We start from the raw sequence: 18,203 nt of genomic DNA on the forward strand, positions 1-18,203 counted from the left end.
AGTATTATTAATTATTTTAACGCATCCGTAACTTCCTGTATTCCGGTCCCAACGTACTTCCATGAATTTAGTTTTCTCTGCATTTACTTCTAAACCCATGTCTCTGCAAGCGTTCAATAAGATCTCTGCATTTTTGCTATTGTTCTCCTATCATCCCCTATAAAATTTACATCATCAGCATATGCCATAACCTGCTGAATACCATTCATCTGTAGGCAATGGTTGCTATCTTTGATTTTTCTTATAGTGTATTACAGAACGAAGTTAAATAATAATGGCGACAACGCATCTCCTTGTTTCAGGCCATTTTCTACGTGAAAGCTTGTGGACAAAAATTTCCTACCCGGACGTTACTTTGGGATTCATTTAAACATATCTTAAATAGTCTAATTAGCTTTCTCGGTATTCCAAGTTCTGTAAGATCGTTGTATAACGATTCTCTCCTAACCGAGTCGTACGCCTTTCTAAAATCAATAAATAGTTGATATACCGGGGTATTGTATTCCCACTTTTTTCGAGTATTTGGCGAATGGTAAATATTTGGTCGATAGTTCATCGATTTCGTCTAAATCCGTACTGATAATCTCCAATAATTTCATCTGCGTATGGCGTCAGTTTTGTTAATAGAATATTTGAAAGGATTTTATAGGATGTTGACAGAAGAGAAATGCCTCGATTATTATTACAGTCGGTTTTGTCGCCTTTCTTGTGAATTGGAACAATTATTGATTCTTTCCACTCTTTTGGCAACTCTTCCTTGTTCCAGATAAGGAGAATGAGTTTGTGTATCTTGTTCCACAAGTTTTCGCCTCCAGCTAAAATTAACTCAGCCGGAATTTCATCTACACCCTGAGATTTGCGTTTCTTTAATTTCTTTATAGCGGTTTCTAATTTTATTCGGTTGGGTTCTTAAATATACGGTTCTGCGGTGTGTATCTCCTTTTCTCCATGCACACTAGTTTTTGGTTGCGTGTTAAGCAAATTGTCAAAAAATTTTTTCCATCTCTTTAAGATGGTAACCGTATCAGTGAGAACTGTACCGTCAGATTTCTTTAATATATAAGCACGAGGTTGATAGCCTTTTTTTAAAAAAAAAATCGCTGATTCCCTTATACATGTCCCGGATGGTTTTATTTTTACCATTATCTTCAAGTTCCTTAATTTTAGCTTTCAGAAAATCGCGTTTCTTTGTTCTAAACGTTTTGGAATTTTCCTGCTTGATATCTGCTAAATTTTGTGTAGTTATTTCATTCGAATTTTCTGGCCAGCGTAAGTTTGCCTGTTTTCTCTTGTCTGTTAGTTTTGTGCATTCCTGGGTGAACCATGGTTTGTTCCTATGTATTTCCAATGTTTTTTTGCTGAAATTGTAATGCTATCTCTAATTTCAATCCAGGTATACTCAACACTAGTGCGCTCCGAATCTTCTAAAGCCGAGAATCTATTCGAAATTTCAATCTGGTATTTCTCTCTTACCTGGCTCTCTTCTAATTTCTTGAAATTGAATCTCTCCGTTTTCGTACAATGAATATTACCTTTATTCAACGATGACCTCTCTCGTATTATCGCTGCTACCAGGTAGTGGCCAGTGTCACAATCAGCCCCTCTAAACGACAGGACATCAGTTAAGCTAGATTGCGTTCTTCTATCTACTAAAACGGGAGCAATTTGATTATGTGTTTTCCGCCTGGTGATGTCCAAGTGTATTTATGAACGTCGCGATGTGGGAAATTTGTACTCTTCTTGATTAGGTTTTGGATGTTGCAAAGTTCACGAGTCTAACACCGTTGTCATTACTTTCCTTATGCAGACTTTCGTTCCCTATAATCGGTTTGCCTCCCTTCAATCAGTTATTAAAAATACTGAGAAAAATATTAAGTTCATAGTAACATGTAGACAATATGCACTGAATGTACTCACGAAGATAGTGCAACTTACTCCCCACTTAAAGAAGCTCTATTACTTCCATGGCACTACAAAAACGTTGAAGATATTTATTTTCTTGTCGTAGAACCAGCTCCAGGGAGGCTCCTTGTTTTCTGAATCTTCGGAATTTCCTGCAAAATGAGCTTCATTTTCTTTTCTCGTGACTAGCGACTTTATCTTGAAAAATTGTTATAAATCGTTTAAAAGCGATACTAGAGATAGAGGTTTGTACTAAATTATTTCCTTCACAATATAAGAGCGGATTCATTTCATGTATTTGGCCCTAAACTTGGAACAATTTGTTGGTACGTTTCCCGCATCTTATAACTAAAGCTCCGAATCTTATGGAAATTTACATTTAACAAAAATCCCTATTTGACACATAATAAGAAATATAATAATAATAATAATAACAATAATAATAATAATAATAATAATAATAATAATAATAATAATGGGTTAATAACAATAATAATATCGGTTTTAGAATAATGTCTGACACTCACGCATTAGTCTAAGGCAATCGGTGAGAATTAAATGAATTAGAAATGTACTGGTACAATTTGACGAAACGAATGGACTCCGATGAAACTCCGACAAACTGACAGAGTTTATAAACCACAAACCCCCACCTTGCAGGATTTGAAATGTAAACTGACACCCCTAACAAAATATATAAAAACTCTACTAATGTGTCACAATGGCCCAAATTTCATAAAATGTACGAGGGAATAATGATTTATCTATGTTTTGAAATTGAGTTCGTTTTCCAGTATTTAAAATCCCGAATCATTTCAGAAATTCTGCCACCACCGTTGTATCACTTTTCTAGTAAAATCCCTTCACAATAGTTATCTCAGTGGATGCCATGGTCACATAATATATTTTTTATCATTTTCAATATCTTGAAGGGAATTATTTTTAACAAGAAAATTATGGATGGTTGCACACTTGCTGCGTTATATTCTCACTTCATGTTTTGTGATCTTATCTGAGATGCACGAAGTTAAAGATGAGTTATCAAGATATTCGCATAGCCACATATCATTCTATATAAGTGAACGCGTAACTTCTCCGCATTCAGAAAACCTTTACCTAGGGACCGAATACCTATACCAACCGTCACTTTAAAGTTGATAAATGGCTCTTTTTCCCTTCTACGAGCATCCTGAATCTTTCGGAGCTGTATCATAGTTGGAAAGACACATTGATAAATCCTATACATAATAATTTAGCTAGAATTCAAAGTAGAATAGCTGTCGAAGGAAAAGACTTTTTATTTCCCTTGTATTGCACCAGTAGTCATCAAATCAAAATCGAAATGTTCCAGTGGTCATCAGGGTTCTGTACAAGTGTTCGACAGTCACAGAGCTTGATATAATTTATTTAAAAACTAACTGTTTGTGAACATACCTATCGTTAAATCTGTATTCTATTTACACGTTGTTATTTTGTTCAATAACATTTTTTATATCAGGCCTATGGATACGCGCGAGACAAGAGTTTAGGCAGTTTCTTCTTGAAAAGGTGCGGCAAAAATTGTCTTGTCTCCTAAACTGTATCTGTTTCTATTGGAAGAGCTCTGTCTTCTCTCGAATTTCGTAACGAAAATTCTGCCTCATCTTGTTTCGTCTTCTGCGCATCCCTAATCAGGTTCGTTGTATTTCGAAAGGGATTCGACACATCTTTGCAATATCCGCATTTAGATATCGATAATTGATATCGACAAATCGATATCTAATGCTCCATATATCGAAATATCGAAAAATATATAAATATAATCAATATCAAAATATCGAAAATTTATAAATAGGAAAAATGTCGAAAATATCGAAATATCGAACAAAATGTCGATATCAATATCCTGATATTTAAAAACATCAGTCACTCGTTCGAAACGTCGCACAGGCTTAGTTATTAACTGTTGATACCTTTAAAACTAATGTGCTAATTGTTAACTATAATTCTATAAGTAGTATTTTTCGGAGGGAGAGGACACAATAGGCCAACTCGCTGGGAACGTCCCTGTTACTGGTTCACGTGATCTTGATGTAACCAGGGTGTTTAATGATTACAATGAAAATGAGGAAAGACTGACTGAAGAGTAACAAAAAAGAATTATAAAGCTGGCCAGTTCATCAGATCATTATCCATTATTCAGATATGATTTACACGTTATTAAGATATGAATTACTCCAATTATTTTGCAAACTTCTGACTTTACTTCACATTATTGTCCCACCAGTAGGTTTCTAGTTTGAGTAATTCTCCTCCAAAAATATTTAGTGAGGAGGTTTTCTTCTGTGCCATCAGGTTTTAGCACTCTGGGTGTAACGAGCGAGAGAGCAAGATTCAAAAATTTAAGCAAGCAGGCAAGCAGACGACCGTTGGTTCCTTTAGTATTAGAAGTATGATCTAAAAGTCGTCAGGTGTGGTGAACTCTAGTACAAGTAATTAGGATAGAATCTAATAGTCGCCAGACCCATTAACTCATAAAATCTTGCACGATAAACGTATTCTAGGAATATTAAATCTAAGATTCAATCATTTAGATTATTAAAAAAACTTTAATATTGCAATTGGTAAGTGACCAAAAACATACCTAATTCGCATGCGTTTTTGCATACTTGAGCACTCTCCAGCACTGTACTTCATCACTTCGCTACTTTTCCCCAAACCATTATTCCACAGAAGGGTCTGTTGTTACAAGTCACGTGACATTGTAGCAGCGTATATCTGATTTTTAAGCAAATGTGCTTTTCTTATTTTAAGGATTTTAGTGAGTAAACGACGACTACTGGTACAATAAGGACAATTGGTGCTATACCCTACTATACGTATATTGTATAAATCCTACGTGTATAGACTTTGAAAAAAATTCATACAACAAATAACATTATTTATTTTAGGCAACTAGCGAAAATCAACTTATTTTCATATGCTTAATTAAATTATCCGAAAAACAAAGAATTAAATTCAGTCTGTATTTAGTATAATATTCAGAGTAAATTAAACTAGGTTTCAATAAATGATTGACAAAGAGATTGTCTCATATTCTCCGAAGTTAAGTACCATTTAATCTTTGGTATTCGCAATTTATACTTAAGTATTGTTACAAAAAATAAAGTCAAATAATTTTTATAAGAACGTGGTATTTACTTTTGATACTCCTATATTATGTAATGTAAACAAGGGTTGTATTTCATGAAAAGAGAAAAGAATCCAGAACAATATATATATACATTTTGAAAGTAATAGTTTATGTAAATCATTTGCATACTATCTGTGAAGACCCATTTTCATCTGTACTCTTTCTCTATAATTGTGAAAATCAATTCATAAAACCTTGTTTTGCAGAGCATCTTAGGGAAAATATTTTCTTCTCAGAACAATCAAAATATTAGACTCGATCCTATTATCATTGTACACCTGTAACACAATATTAAACTGTAATACTGACTACCAAAAACGTGCAGAACAAATCATATTCTTTGTATCTGTTTGCTTGATACTATATTGGCTACATTATATTGCATATTTTACCACCATAACTCAAATTCACAAATAGAATAACATTTTTTATTACATTCGATGTCATTCATCCCATCCCTATACGTTCTGGTAATTGATCCGCAGTGTTCTTTGCCCCTAGCATTATCAGGCTGACCGCGTGACCAGCTGCTATATCCAGTTGACTCGAGAGGTTCGCCTATGAGAAAAAGAAACAGACAGTAAGTTATGATGTCTGAGTTAAATTCCTAAAATTGTTAGAAATTCAACTGAACAAATGTCTAACTTGTGTATTTATGACATTTTTCTGAGTTTTATGTCGAATTATTATTTATTAATTTTAGTGTGTATAACTAAGTAGGTGAACACATTCTTCAAAATAATTAGCATACATCGAAAAATCTGAATTTGATGAATAGGCAATACTATTAGATATATCCTAAATTGGAGAATTGGACCTAAATTGGAGAAATATTATGGTTTAGTATAACTCCTAAAGCATAGTATTTGCAAGGAATTAAAATAATAATCTGAAATATGGAAATCGTATGTTGTATGACGAATCACGTCACATCATTAGATGAATATGTAACTGAAATATAGTCTCAACAAGCATTTATATGCCAAGAGATACAAATTATGCACAATTTGGTGAATGAGTTGCATAAATGTGTTTTTATTAACTACTTAACATTACGACTTTCACTGCCAGTGTTCAAAGGCAAGAAATTTACCAATTGATACATTATCACGAAAAGAGTTTCGTTTTACATTAAGTGTATATTTATGTTCAATCAACTTCTCGAAAACAATAGTGAATTTATTTGATATAGCTGTGAATGATATAGCATTTGGCAACAATAATTCATAGTTTCATTTTGTACGATTACCTCGTTCACATCTTTATTTGTATGTTTTCTTACACATAATTTGCTAACACTTAAGTCGAGTTCACTGAAGATTTTTCTCCGTCTAATGATAACACACATATTTGTAAAGCTTAAACTCCCCACTCCATCATTTTCTAATACAACGCAGGAAATATCACGTATTATTGTAACTACATTTTCACAAGAAGTATGCGAGATATGTTCAAAGTTTTCTTAATTTACAATATATTAGCAAAAGCACATACGTAACAGTTCCGCACATTTCATCAACCTTTGTCAAATGCATACATCAATAACACTAGAAGCACTGATCTAGTCTGCCTACCTTTAAGCACTGATGGGTCATTTTGACCCATGTAAGATTTTCACTTGCTAAATAAGCGTAATTCATGCATTGGACCATATTGCAAAACAAAAATATGTTTTATTAATATTTAGAAATGTTATTGTGGTTATCTTTCTCTACCGATAGTGTCCTGCTTTAAACTATTTTCTTGGGTCCTATTCTTCCTGGATGTTAGTGAAAATAGTAAACTAAGCTGTAAGCTCCGAAGTTGGATTAGACATAGGAAAGTAAATTCGTAGGCACTCTAAATAATAATAATAATAATAATAATAATAATAATAATAATAATAATAATAATAATAATAATAATAATAATAATAAAGAGTCTCCAGTTGATGAATGGATAAGGTTGTCTCGTAGTTCACGCTTCGATACTTACACTGATGATAATAAATACAACTAGTACTCCTACTACTACTACTACTAATTACTACCTCCATCACCACTAAATATTATTATTATTATTATTAATAATAAATTAACAATATTTACATAATCAAGTCATAACAGAGCAGGTGTGGTTAACAGAAACTAATTTTTTTTTTGTTATTTCTATTGAAAAAGTCAAAATACACATTCAGCAGTTCTAATATGTATCCTCGTCGCCAGAAGTGCCTTTACATCACCGTGACGTGTATGTGACCGCACAGTACTCTAAGGAAGGGATGGTTGCATGAGAATTTGTGATTAATTTTGAAGAGATTTTATTTTGACTAGGGAAATAACATAGGTATATTGAGTAAAGACACAGATTTGAAGCATCAGTGCTCTGTCATTGAAGAATCAGTGCACGAAAAGATTCGTGTTATCAGTTTTTTTTTATTTATTATATGTTAACTTAAACGCCACAATATGTATCACTGATATCGCAGATCGTATTATTTTGTAAAATCGTGTCTGTAACCTATTGTCAAAACATTCATCTCCAGACATGATGGAGAGATAAGAGAAAGAGATACGACATCTTTAATATATGTATATGTGACTCCCTAAGTAACTGTAGAAATTAATTGAAGGACACGTAAGAGAGAGAAAAAGAGGTCTAGAAGTCTGAATTTTTTAGAAACGTCCTAGATAGGTGAAAATATAGTTAAGAATTGCAAAAGATATCATGTAATTTATCTTTCTTCTCTTATATTCGAGTATACTTTTTCTTTCACATCCAAAAAACATCTTTATTCAGAATTAGGAGATAAAGGTCAATAGAGAAAGATTTCCATTTCAAGAATTATATCAGAAAAAATCTTTTGACTCAGACTAGATTCGAACTCGCAACCCTTGAATCCAGGAGTCTGCGCTCTAGCGATTGAGTTAACAACTGATGTTGCAAAAGCCTACTTTCTACAACTACCCGTTAGTGAATCGTGTGTATTTACAAAATTGACCGAGATAATTGCTTCATATAGCTATTGCAATAATAATAATAATAATAATAATAATAATAATAATAATAATAATAATAATAATAATAATAATAATAATAATAATAATAATAATAATAATAAAGAGGAAGAAGAAAAGAATTTTAAAAGTCACATTTGTTAAAAGTTCGTCTTGCGGAGTAAGTCCTAATATGAGATTTTAATAAATATAAATGTAAGCGTGGTTTATCGTGGTTTATTCGTGCGTGCTATTCAAACTGCGCAACTCACAACCGTAGTCCCATAAGGGTTATACGCGTGTGGTACAGTAGCCTTGCGTCCTCCAACCGTGAAGAAAGTTCCGGTTTGAACCTATGCGTTTCCTAAGAGGAAGGAGGAGATTCAAAGGAAGAAAAGTGGTTTAGAAATTATGCAAAAGTAGAATATCTCACGAGGTGAGGTGATATTGAGTTCAGCGTGTCTTTCAGCTGCGACTCTATACAATATGTGCCTCTACGACTTAACGTGGAGCCCGAACCACAGGATTCCTCCCGGGAGTCGAAACCCGTATCACCCTTAGCTCTATCATGAAAGACACACAAGGGCGCCCATATTGCGGTTTTCAAAGGGGGGCATGTTTCAGCGACATTTCCAATATAGCTTCCATTTCCAAATTTTTGTTTAAATATTCAAACAATTTTATTGGATTTTCGATCTTGCAAAGTATAATTTCTTCTAGAGGGGGCAAGCTCCCCCTCTTGCCCCCCTTAATGGGCGCCCCTGGAGACATAGGGATGTGTAAAAATAATCGAAATTGAACGATATTAATGTTAAATCCATAGCTTTTTAGTATATGAATTATGAAACCTTCTATATCGTTCAGATCAAAGTTAAGAATTATCGGCATGGAGGTTTAATGGGAGTTGTGAAAATTAAAAATTCCTAATTGGAAGATGTGAGAGCATATTCAATAGGTTTCGGGGTTGCTGAAATGAATAATTACACTACCGATACCATTAAAGCCCAAAGCGTTATATACTCTTACGTTAGCAGGAAGTTTATTCATTTACTTAACTCAGGAGACCTTAAAGTTAAGGATATGAAACTCAATGCATATATTTCTAATTCAAAATTATTAGATACGTATTGTAGCTTGGACTTCTAAGGATTAGAAGGGTTAATTTATGCAATGATTTCCTTCACATTCGAATAAAATACTGTTCCATTATATTGCGAAAAGTCATTTCGAGTAGTCTCATTGCTAATAGTTTTCCTTATTTGTTTAGACCCCTACTCATTTATAACATAATCTCACTTTTCCTGTGACGAGAGTAACACCTAACCGAGCACTCAGTAAAGTAAATGCCATTAAAATCTATATTCATAGGACAGTGGTGCAAATACAGTTGAGGTGTTTGGCAATCTTTAGCATGGAAAGCGAAAAAAGCCACTACATTGGAAAAGTAGCTAATGAATTCCTCTCCGAAAGAGATCACCCGCACATTTAGCTAATAGTTATACTTAAGTTTGTTCAAATTGCTCCATAGTTGTGGAGACACTGAAGCCATCCGTATAAAAGTACTCAATATGAACAATATTAATATCGAAATCGTTATTGTATTAGTTTTCGTGGTCGCAGATGAATAGTGACGCTGTCGATGTTGCTTAAGTTCAAGTCTAGGCTTAGTTGGCATGGAGGTCAGAGTGGGAGGGTAACAGGTAAAAAAAATAATAAAATAAAATAAATAAATAAATAAATTAAATAAAATCGAAAACATCCTATATTTGTCTCGAATATATATTTTTCGGGATCTCTGACATAAACGGTAATATTCCAGATGTGATATATGACCAAGGTTGGCCCCATTCGCATGCGGTTTCAGAGGAGAGAACCGGTGAAGATTTCAGAACAGTTCCTTTGACTTAAGTTTCAATACACTGAGAGTGAAGAGTGGTAATATACAAATACTGGTGTCACAAACGGACCTATCAGAGGTATGATTTCTGGGGAACTGTCGTTCATCCAGGGAGGCATTAACTCCTGATCAGTCCCTAAAATTCTTACTGCTTTACAGGAGCGTAGGCAGGAATTTATTTCAGTGATCGAAAGCAATTTTAGGGGTAAATTGTTCAGATCGTAATGTATACGTATACTAAATTCGTTTAAAATCCCTGTAGGAGCCCATGTTGCATCGTACGTTCAACTGTACTGTCTTCTGAGTCAAAACTTTCTCTCTCTGTCTCTCTCTCTCTCAATATATATATATATACATATATATATATATATATATATATATATATATATATATATATATATATATATATATATATATAAGTTACAGGGTCGGTTGTAACCATGTCGTAAGTGTAAGCAAACAATATTTAGTCACCCTTGCCTAAATGATAATACAGAATAGAATCATGTAAAGGACAAAAAATCTTCAGATAATTGATACAATTAAAATTTCTTCAATATATAATAATTCAGTCTTCCTGTTCGTATTGAAGGAAAATGGCGAAATTAAAACTAATTAACTGTGGATGAATCATGACCAAAGTTCCAGTTTTAATAATTTATATATTTGTTTTTTATTAAATAAGCACAGGAAACAACTAAAATGTATACCTAAGATGTATTTTGACAAATACTGTTGAAACATAAACATTTCGAAATAGAATAAAACTCATGACCTTCAAGTCTAAGATTATCACAGGTTTGGTTTTGGCAAAGAGCATTGGTAAGAGCTCTTACACTTCATTAAAAGCATATTTAAATAGTGTTTTCTAGTGATACAAATATGATAATTAGCTTAATTTCTCGTTTTCTTTGTTACTCAAAGATCATGTTATAAAGACACTTTTCTGGCTTTCAATTTGGTAAAATCTCTTATTATTGCATCCATATCAATTTCATTCAGAATGTAATTTTCAATGGCCATCAAAGCTAGTCTATTTAATCGTTCTTGAGATATACATGATTTCAAATAATTCTTTATTAATTTTAGTTAAACTTGTTCAATGCACAACAAATGACAAAGGCCTGTATCTTAATTGATAATTAATTTGTCCGCGATCCAGTGGCAGAACTTTAAAATCAGGTTCCTCCGCAAAACATCTTTTTAGGGCCCCTTAGGCCTATACAACAATTCAATTCTCTCAACATAGACGTTCGAAATGAGGCAGTAACACAATGTTTCTTTCCAACATGTTTCTTTCCAACATAGACGTTCGAAATGATGCAGTAACACAATGTAAACACAAGCAATGATGCACCCAAGACTTTTCTTTGGGGTCCGAAGATTTTTCGGAATAGGCTACAAAATGCAAATAATTTTGTGTATTTGCCCCTGGAATTGTACTAATTGGTGGATCCAGACTCTCAGACTCCCTGTGCAGTGTTTCGTCCACACATATTTTTAAAGGACCACTGCCCCCCGTCCCCGAGAAATCAAAATAATACGTCTATAATATAATAATAAATAAAAGAGTACCAGCAGTGACCCTCTTAATACTAAGTGAACCCCCCCGGAAGATTTATCTGAAAGGAACACTGCACCGATTAGGGATGAGCACGCGACAAGATGTGTGGCTGTCTCGTCTCGAAAATGTGCTGTAAAAGTGACGTCTCGACTCGAAAATGTGTATTTCTCTATTGGAAGAGTCATGTCTCGACTCGAATTTTGTCTGGAAAATCCTGTCTCGACTCGTCTCGTGCACATCCCTAGCACCTATGTTGGTACATCCCTGAACACAAGTAACTAATAATCAAAACTCAACTTAATTTAAAATTACTACTAATTATTACTAATTTAAAATATCGCTCCATTTAAATTTAATACCAGAGAATGGATTAATAATTATTGGTATCTGTTATAATAAAACGAGCATCTGTATACGCTGCTGTGATTGAAAGTGAGAGTACTGCAAAAAAAATACTTGTCATACAAATAACCTTTCATCGCTTTCGATTATATCCTTTCAAGTTATATAGTTATATACTGCGTGAAAGCTAACTGTATTCCAACATATTTTGAAATACATAAAATTTAATTCAGACCCGTAACAGAAATGACCGTATCGTTTCATTTTAATTCAACAATTAAATTACTGCAATCAGGTAAAATAAACTTACAGTTTCAAAAGAATGTTGACCTGCAAATGCTTCGTTAACAGAACTGGTATTGACAACTCCCCACCTCAACATTTCTATGATTTTGTCCAGAACTCGAAAGAAACTTTTTAGAGCCTTCGGTTGCCTCTTATCTTTTTTTAAGTTTTGTAGCTTTCTTTTCCGATAAAATGCTTACTTGGTTTTATGTCGTTGGACATTATTATTACATGAGAAACAAAGTACTATTAAAAAGTGAAATTTGTTTTATAAAAATGCCTTGTGTCCATCTTAAACATAATTTTCTTACAAGGCTGTCTATATTCTTTATTATAAATTAACGAGAAATGTTACAGTTTCGGAATTATGTAAGAAAGGAGTGATATATGAAGTATCATGTGGGATGTGTGATAAGGCGTATATAGGAGGAATCAAGAAGAGAATGCAAGAACGTTTGAAACAGCATAAAGATGATGTAAGATTGAAGAACGACACGAATGCCATTTCCAAGCCAAACAGGCGACGAAGTAACTGGGAAGGAGCAAAAATATTGGAATATGAAGGGAGACAACTGGTTAGGAACTGGAAAGAAGCGAAGAGAATAAAAGAAGTGTACGTTAAAGCTATGCACTTGCATAGTGGTTTGAATATTAATGAAGAATGAGAGGACATTTTGAAAAGGGAAGAAAGAAGAAAGAAGAAAAGTAGAATATAAGGACAATATAGGGTTAAATTTTATTTATATTTTTTCAATATTCACGTAGTTAATTAGTAATCAATATTCAGGTAGAAAATTTAGTATTCAATATTAGGTAGAAAATGTCAATATTTAGATAGTTAATTAGTATTTAACTTAGTTAATATATGTTTAAAAATATGAAGAATAATTAACAAAGTATTATTTCTGTAAAAGTTTAAAATTGTCACAACAATGGACAACAATTGAAAAATTCATTTCAAAATATATAAATAATAATTATTTACATTAAAATTTAACAATGAAATATTGTTAAAACCGACGGCCTCATTCAAATTTGTAACCTTCAAAGTTAATTATAATTAGAAATTAGACAACAATAAGATCCCACTTTGCATTAAGTCCGCTGGCAAAACTACAAAATATTACATTCCTTGAACAGTGCACAATTTACATTTTACAGATTATTAAAATATAATTATTCAATAATACACGTTATTGTGATAAGCCTCACAACAGCATCCTCAAACCTTCGTCGAGATTACAAACAAAAGATCTCCTCCAGTTCCTTACCAGAGGGTAGCGTTCCCAAAGCTGATGCAACGTTCCCTCTTTGTACTGCCATGCTGATGCGTTGCAGTAGAAATGAGGTTGCTCTAGCATCTCCTGACGATAAACGAATGCGATGACCAACTTCTTTTATAAAGTTAAGGCCTTCGGGACCCATGAACCACCCGATTCTACAGCTATAGCGACAAAATGATATTTGTCGAGTAAATTGCTGTATTTCCTGCGCTTTTCTGTTTCCCGGCGAGCAGCCACGTTGCCAGCTTGTGCTGAGGAAGAATGTATATTTGAAGGGGCAAGGTGTCGGAACAAGTAAAATCCCATAGAAGTGCTTTTCCTTTCTTCCACGGTATTAGAGTCATACCATCTGGCCTCTTGCCGTCTGCACGACTGCATCCCAACGGTTCACATATAGAAGGAACTCCTGCTGAAATTAGTGCCCTCATGATAATGTCGTTGACGCTGGAGTGGCGTGAATGTCTGCCCGCACTATTGGCACAGGAGAGTCCATGAAGGCCCTTCTTGTCTACGACACTTCTACAGGCAGGACATCTGTGTTGCTCGCAAACATCTGCTCCCAAACGCAGTGCACTGGCAATTCGAAAACTGTCATTGGGAAGATGTAATCCTAAAGAAGGTGACGGGATAGCATGGAGCCAAGCGCCTGCTTCTGGAGATGATGTACCTAGAAGTCTGGCCTTATCTTCTGGGTTATCAGATGACTGAAGCAGAGCTGAAAAGTGATGATTTAGAAGAGGATCGTCCCAAGAGGATTGTAGTCCTCTCTTATCAAGGTCAGTTATTTTGCACTTTAATGAAAAATGAAAAAATGATTCTTGATTGGTAGAGATAACAAATTATGTTACGTTATCTATAATTTCAGTTGGAATAGTAGTCTGAAGAAGGAAGTGGTATACTTCCGAAGCTGTAACATTTCTCGTTAATTTATAATAAAGAATATAGACAGCCTTGTAAGAAAATTATGTTTAATTTATATATAAAAAGTGAAAGCACACATCATTATAAATTTTAAAAAATAAAACAAAAACGAAACGATTTAGGATAGAAATGAAAATGTTGACGAATGACAAATGAACTAATAGATATTAACAAAGTGAGCATTAAACAGTGGACAGCGATTTGAGCTATTAGGAACTTAAGTTAAAATTTCCCTCAGAAATAATTTTAAAACATTCCATTTGTACCGTCCGTCTTTTCTTAGTATTCGCTCCACTCTCTGTACGAATGGACAAGTAAATACTACTTGCTTGCATGGGGTCTCGAAGAGTATTTTTAGGGTCGTCATCTCTCTCGTTACTATATTACTTTTTTGTATTTTTATTTGTATTAAGAAAATCTTAAGTAATTATGCATATACATTATACTTGTCGTAAGCTAAGTGGGCCCGGCCCTCTCGTCCCCCTTTTGGGCGCCCATGCTTGCTTCAACTTTGATAATGTGCATTTCATTTACGGTGTTCTTTCTCAACCCTTTACTGTGGTCATTGAACCAAAGCACTATGCGAAGACAGTGTTTGGCACACGGTGTTTGTCCACCACAAAGTTCATTTGGCGGAAGAAGGGTTTGAACCCGGAACCCAATGCACCAGAGGTAAACGCTCTACCACTGAGCCACCGCGGCCACTATTTTGGCATATTGTGGGGTACTAGAAAGAATGCCTTTCTCTTTAGTCGTACTGCCGTAGTGATTAATACAAATCTATTGAAAAAGTAAATTTCCCTACAATTTATCTCATATTCGTAAAATCCTCTAAAAATCTTTCCAAAATTTGCCTGCTGTGGGAAATTTTCCTCAAACTAGCATCAATTGTGAGTGTGACTTTGGCACCAATCGATGTACGAGTCCAATTCGATTGTAAAGAGGTGTTTTAAAGCCAAACACGCAAACATTGGACTATAATGCCCTTCTGATGTATTTTATCTGTATCTCAGTCTATAATATTTATTTAAAGCTATATGAGGAAAATTTTTCGTCATAACATTTTTAATAAAAATTAGATTTAAAACAAAATTCATTTTTCTAATTTGGCTCCCTCTTCACCTGGCGTCTCGCAGGGTTCAAGATCCGGCCTGCAGTAACAATGGAATTCTGTATTACCGGCCAACTATCGTTGTTGTGAAAACATTCATCATGATATGACGTAGGGAAATGAGTTACATTAGGGTTCTAAGATCTAATATCAAAGTTGAAACATCGCAAGTAAAACAAAAACATGTAATAGCAAACAGTTTTGAAAAAAAAATTCAGTTTAAACTATTTGCGACTACATTTAATTCATAATTGATCTTCTGGAGCGCAATATATAAGCGTAGCTAAAAGAAAAAAACAATAAGAACGTTCGGGATTTGAACCTAAGAAATACAAGTAGGGGTCCCTTACACTAACCATTCATCTACTATATTTTGTTTACTAAAATATTTTCCATGCAGCAAAATGTCATTTCACACTGAAACATTAACAACATAAGAACAAAGTTTTCAAGAAAGTTGCCAAAGCTTATGTATAAAAAGTATCCCGGTATTCGCCCAGTGGTACTGCAAAATCACTAGCCAGGATTCCTCGTATCGAAATTTGAACCTGGAGACTCCTAATTACGAAGCGTCAACGCTAACCAGTAACCTACGTTCTAGCAGTAAATATCATCAAATTACTTTTCTGTAATTATTTTTGAAAAATATTTTTTTATTTTCATGAAGCGAAGAGTGCACCTTCTACTTGGGTTGAGAATTATATATACTATACTTCTAACAGCCAGCTAATCGTTAATGTTCATTATTTCTGTCGATTTTCTACGTCTGTTAGAAGTTATTTCAATTTTTTATAAGATTTTCCTTCCGGTTATGACAATGATTAGCAATGAAGGCTCCTCTTCTTATACAAATCTTGATCATTGTAACATTTTTAGTCAAAATTCTGAATAATTGAAAATATTTAAATTAGTTAGAATGAAGAGCATAATACTAAGAAACATGGTTAGAAAAAGAAACATTGTTGTTTAACGAATTGATAAAATGAAGCTTTTTCAAAACATAAAAAAATACTGTATGGTATGGGATGATCATGGAAAAAGTAAAAATAGCCATCGAGGACCCACTAACCAACTACTGTAGGCAGATAAGTCAAGGTTCGTTAACTTGGTAAACGTATATGAAGAAACCACTAACAGAAAATAGCTGATAGCTTTACGCCTAACCATCTCAGTGACCTCGAAACTATGAACTCTACATTAAAATCGGTTGTCGTTTTCATTCATTTTATATGTTACTCCCTTCCAAGGTGTGCAAGGTGTCTTGCCCCTTAACCTAATGCATGAAAAGCAAATAATAGCATGAGTAACACAAAACGCACACCGCTTGCTGTATAGCCTAAGGGCAAATACCTAAAGATATAAGCAATAGGCCACTTGACCAAGAGTAATGTTACCAAACGTAAGACAAGGTAAGACCACGCGCAGCCTGTCTCTTCGCGTGACATTACCTTCTACACAAAGTCACTGACCCTTCGAACAAGATAACATTGTCGCGCTCTCAGAGTCAGGCTTTAATTGCATTTGTGTAGAAGAAATGAAATGAATTCTTTAAGTTTTACGTCCCACGATTATGCCGGTTAGGCGAAAGGAGACGGTGATGGTGGAAAATGAATAAAATGGTGGAATGAAGAAAGTGGGAGGAAACGGGAGAACCCCGAGAAAAGCCACGAGCATGGTGTTTGTCCACCAAAAAGCTGGGATCGAACCAGGGACCCCAAGCAGCGGAGGCGAATGCTCTACCACTGGGCCACCAAGTCGTTGCAGCCACCAAGAAATATGAGAAATAAACGGAAAGTTCCTTATAATCATCTCTAGGCTTCTTGGCTTAAAAAGCACTTGCTAAATATTTTAACATCTGATATGTTTGTGCATCATTGGATTTCGTGCATAACGTCTGTACATAACTGAACTCTCAAATAGGTCGTCAGATGTCTTTGTAAATCATTCTGATTTATTGATGACCACTGTTTATGAAATCTTTTGAACGATGAAATTGATAGAACCTCTGTTGGACTAAACAAACATTTGAAGACACTAGAGAGGGTCCGCAGTGTGTCAGTGGTAGAGCGGTCACCTCTGGTACATGGGGTCCTGGGTTCAAATTCTGCTCCCGCCAAGTGAACTTTGTGGTGGACAAACAGCGTGTGCGTTGATTTCCTCGGGATTCCCCCGTTTCGTCCTGCTTTCTTCACTTCACCATTTCATTCATCTCTCAACATCACCGTCCCTTTAGCCTAGTCGTTATAATCGTGGGACATAAAACTCAAAAATTTCATTTCATTTTTTTAAGACACTAGAGCGGACTCCATCTATAGCATGATGACACGATCTAATGATCACAATGAAAGCTACGAACTTATCCGGCTATCCGGCTATTAGCACAGTCTCTGTGTTAAATTACTTTGTAGTCTTGACGACTATAATATAGTATACATGAATATAGTGGAGCGTATACCCATTACCAATCTAATATTTTTATAGTGCAGCATATATTTACCTTAAATTTAAGAAATAAACGAGTTTATACGGAGAAGGACATACGCTATATTTTTGAAAACGGTCCAGAAAACTTCTAGCGCTAGTTCATTGGTATATAAACAAAAAGGTTGAAAATGGAGCGACCTGTAAATATTGAGCAATAGAGTTTAAATTTAGCAGGTAACTAGCTTATGGCTAGAGGATAAAAATTAGCCTTCTGGACTATTATTTTGAACAAGTTGAATTTTTGCATTTGATTTTGGACCACCCTAA

General features: G+C 34.4%; 1 protein-coding gene across 1 annotated transcript in view; it reads right to left on the minus strand.

The window, feature by feature from the left end:
• Positions 1-4,888: 4,888 nt before the first annotated feature.
• The window catches only part of LOC145683407 (hemolymph lipopolysaccharide-binding protein-like), a 258,619-nt gene continuing 245,304 nt past the window's right edge, over positions 4,889-18,203 (minus strand). Inside the window, exon 4 of the mRNA XM_081754744.1 lies at positions 4,889-5,632. Within this exon, the coding sequence (XP_081610870.1) occupies positions 5,463-5,632 (170 nt within the window). The 3' untranslated portion in view covers positions 4,889-5,462. The remainder of the gene's footprint in view (positions 5,633-18,203) is intronic.

The sequence above is a fragment of the Thermobia domestica genome, chromosome 4 (genome assembly GCF_964235325.1).
Source record: "Thermobia domestica chromosome 4, izTheDome1.hap1.1, whole genome shotgun sequence".
NCBI lineage: Eukaryota > Metazoa > Arthropoda > Insecta > Zygentoma > Lepismatidae > Thermobia > Thermobia domestica.